The 3999-nt window shown below is 40.8% G+C and overlaps 1 protein-coding gene across 1 annotated transcript; it reads left to right on the top strand.

Moving 5' to 3' along the window:
- The first annotated feature begins 260 nt into the window (after positions 1-260).
- On the top strand, positions 261-1232 carry LOC310795407 (uncharacterized protein). Its single transcript, XM_083657435.1, has 2 exons — positions 261-710; positions 818-1232. Exons 1-2 carry the CDS (start codon positions 262-264, stop codon positions 1065-1067), a joined length of 699 nt encoding a protein of 232 aa, XP_083513561.1. The 5' UTR covers position 261; the 3' UTR covers positions 1068-1232.
- Positions 1233-3999: the final 2767 nt, after the last annotated feature.

The following is a 3999-nucleotide window of genomic DNA, read 5'->3' as shown; positions in this document are numbered from 1 at the left end:
GCACAACAGGTGAGAATACATATTTATCTTATCACACCTCTCTCTCACACACACACACACACACACACACACACACACACACACACACAGATTACAGTTTGTATTTCATCTTTTTCCTATCTCTCCGTCTCTCAGGTGCACTATCCGGCTGACCCGCAACAGCCTGGGCCTGTCTATTTTTTGACTCCACGCAAGTGTGGCCTTTTTGGTGTCCACTGTGAAGGCATGCCTAAGCAAGTGAATTACCTGATTGATGAGGGCATGGCATCAGGCAAGGGAAGCAATGCAGTCATCAATTACCTGCATCATTTTTTCAAGAAATATGGAGTTGGAGAAGAAGATGTGGACCTTCACTGTGACAACTGCAGTGGGCAGAACAAAAATAACTTTGTTCTTTGGTACGCCGCATGGAGAACGATGCACAAACAACACTTAAAGCTGAGCATTCACTTCCTGATTGTAGGCCACACCAAGTTTGGCCCCGACTGGTGTTTTGGACTGGTCAAGCAGTGTTTCAGGAAGCGCAAAGTGTGCACTTTGGCCGACATCGAAAAGGTTGTGACTGACAGCTCTCCTGTGGCACATGTGAACATCCCCCAGCTTGTCGGACATGAGAACGGCACTGTGTGTTTTAAAACCTACGACTGGCAAGAACACCTGACACAATACTTCAGAAAACTGCCACACATAAAGAGTTACCAGCACTTCAGGTAATTATCATTCCCATTTTATTTTATTTTATTTTATTTTATTTTATTTTATTTTATTTTATTTTATTTTATTAAGATTTTAAATGTGCCATTTCTTTCTTTTACAGCTTTGATGCGCAGAGGCCTGGTGTGGTTGTCGCCAGAAAACACTGTGAAGCAGAACCAGTGGAGTTTCAGCTGCTACGCAACGTAGATGCCCGTCCGCCATTAAAGCCTCTTCCTGTACAGACTCCGCCTGGACTGGACATGGCCAGGCAGAAGTATCTTTTTGAGAAGATCAGAGAATTCTGTTCTGATGAAGCACAAGACATCACATGCCCTCCACCTGCATGTCTACAGGCTGGGAGGCCTCGCTAGCCAGCCTGAAAAAACCAGCATTCAAGACCCAGCCCTGCTCCGGGGGGGTTTGGCAATGCCACAAACGTTTTTGAGCTTTTGAAGTCAAAGTTCTTTTGATATTTTTTTACTTAACTTTTAGTTAAGTAGGACTGGTGGTTTAGTTAAGAATGTCATACGAAACCGACCTGGATAGCAAGGCACTTCCTGTCGTGTTCTGTCGTTTGTAAATTTTTTTACTTTTTACTTTTTTTTTTTCTTTTTTTTTGGTGCATTAACATTAAGGAAATCTATACTGATGTCATCCAATCAATGCTGATAATGTATGCTAATAGATAAAGGAGTGAGGATAATACAGTACATGCTTTGAATTCCTTAGTTTTAGCTATGCAGTGTTCTAAGCAGACCAGATGGCATGCAGCAGATGATAGAACGCTCATCCATAAGATACTTGAGACTTGACTTGGACTTGTGACCAAAGACCTGAGACTTGACTTGGACTTGTGACCAAAGACTTGAAACTTGACTTTGACTTGCAAAAAATGACCTGTGAGCATCTCTGGTATTACTGAATATTGGTTTTATATTAAATGCCTTTTGTTATAATAAATGCCTTTTTAGGATAATATTTTTGTAGTTTATTTTCACATTTTCACTGACTGAATGGTATATGTTTTCTGCTTACAACTTTAAGGAAAAGGTCAATAGTTCTCAAACTTTCACATCAAAACTTCACCTAAAAATAGACCGCAGACCCCCATTTTTGCTTTTAGATATTTTAATACAGAAATGTATGACACCCATGACCATCTATTATTCTGTTACTTATGGATGGAATAATAGTGGAATAATAGTGAAAATAAATTACCCACAGTTGTGTGCACTCTCTCTCTCTCTCATCTGTCATTCTTAGTGACAGAGACTGACTGCTTAATGGTTTGGGAGTGGTCAATGTAAATGAGGAGCCATTGTTAACTCCCCCCTGCCTGGCTCATCCAGGTGTGAAAAGTTCACAATCTTTGAGAGGGGTTTTCTCAGGTTTCTTCTCCCCAGACCTTCCCAGATTGTGAACAATCAAATAAGCATATCTCCTTCAATTTTTTTCAGATTACAATGTGTGACACATCATTTGAAAGCTTACAGTCTGCCATTTCAGAATCTGTAAAAATCAGAAAAATGCCCTAGGCCTAATTGAGGGTCAAAACACCAGCTGGTGTCACATATGTCCGTTTGCAAAATGTGTCTATATTTCTCTATCATATACTGTAATTGTTCGATGTGTTATTATTACTACTGTAATTTGTTACTGTTGTGTCAGCTAGCCCTCCTTTCCCTGTTCTCTCCATATAGTCTCCCATACTCTCTCTATACTCCCATACTCTTCCATACGCTCACATTTCCCATTCTCTCCCCACCTCCTCCCTCCCCCTGCTCTCTTCTCCCCCACACCCCCCAGCTCCCCCCCCTTCCCCTCTCCTGCTCTCTCCTCTTGCTCCTTCCCCACCTCCTATACTCTCCAACATTTCCCATTCCCTCCCCACCCCATCACCTCTCTCACATTCCCCCTGCTCTCCTCCCTTCTCCTGCTCTCTCCTCTGCTCTCTCCTATATTTCTATATTTTCTATATTTCTCTATCTATTGTTCAATGTGTTTTCTTTATTCTGTAATTTGCTACTGTTGTGTCAGCTAGAATTAGCTAGACATATTCTCTGTGCGGATACTTAATGTCCAAGACAACACTTGGTAAACTGAAGTCTCGATAACTAGGAACGCTGTAGCACTTGATAGCTGAGTCTGCAAGTTCGAAGATGGAAACTGTGCAGAAAGTTGTCGCGAGGTTAGTCTATGAACAACTACAGAGGACTTGCAGAGCAAACCTTTATAGGTCCCGAATATGACATCACCTTGTGTTATGACATCATCAGTGAGACCATCCGAGAGGCATGATTTAAGACACTTATGAATCATGACATCATCACCGTCTGTGACATCAGTGATCTATGACATAGTAGGAATGATGACATCATCCTAACAACCGGGAAATGACCAGAAAGCGGTGTAATACCTTCATGTGTGAAAGTTGTTTTCCGGTATAAGCGCGCCCCCGTCATCGCGGACATTTGACCATCTAACCTTGTGATAAGAGCGGTATGTCTGCTTCATGTGTGGGCGTGCCGATTTCCCCCCCTCCCCTCTCTGCTCGCTCTCTGGCCAGTCCTTCAGTCCTCCTCAATCAGCAGCCCCGACAGGGACAGACACAGCGAAAATGGCAGCGGCTTGTTCTGAGTAGGGATGGGCATCGAATTTGGAATTTTCGAATAATCGTTGTTATACTCAAGGTCGACTTTTATTATTGAAAGTCGAAATTCGAAAAAGATTTTTTTTTTTATATATATATTTTTTTTGTGAGTGAAATGTTGCATTGTCTCCCCTGATTCTAAGTATAGTCGAATCGCTTGGTTTGAGCAAGTAAAACAATTTTTATAAGCATTTAAAGCAAGGTTTATGGAAAAATGAATGGTGGATGAAATCCCATGAAGAGGGAGAGGGGGTGACTTTGGCACCCCTTTGGCACTCAGACCTGAGCCTACTAAATATTTAATGAACCACTCATGATTGTCAAAACTGTTTTTTATTTTTGAAAATGTCAATGTCATGTAACATGTTCTTTACTTCAGTGGTGCGATGCTTGTTTTTTTTTTTTTCAAAGTTTTTTTATTCGTTTTCTGTATATCATACAAAATACAAAATACAGATTTAAATACACTTGACACTTTTAAACAAAAACCCATCCCACGAGAACCCCTAGCCTATTACACCACATACATCATGTCATACATCACAGTATATCAATACACAAAGACACAAAGAAGGGGAAAAAAAACAAAAAAACAACAACAACAACAACAACAACAACAACAACAAAAACATATTAATGAAAATAAATATGAG

Source organism: Poromitra crassiceps (assembly GCF_964638095.1).
Source record: "Poromitra crassiceps genome assembly, chromosome: 21".
NCBI classification, from domain to species: domain Eukaryota; kingdom Metazoa; phylum Chordata; class Actinopteri; order Beryciformes; family Melamphaidae; genus Poromitra; species Poromitra crassiceps.
This window is presented reverse-complemented; position numbering and strand designations above follow the sequence as displayed.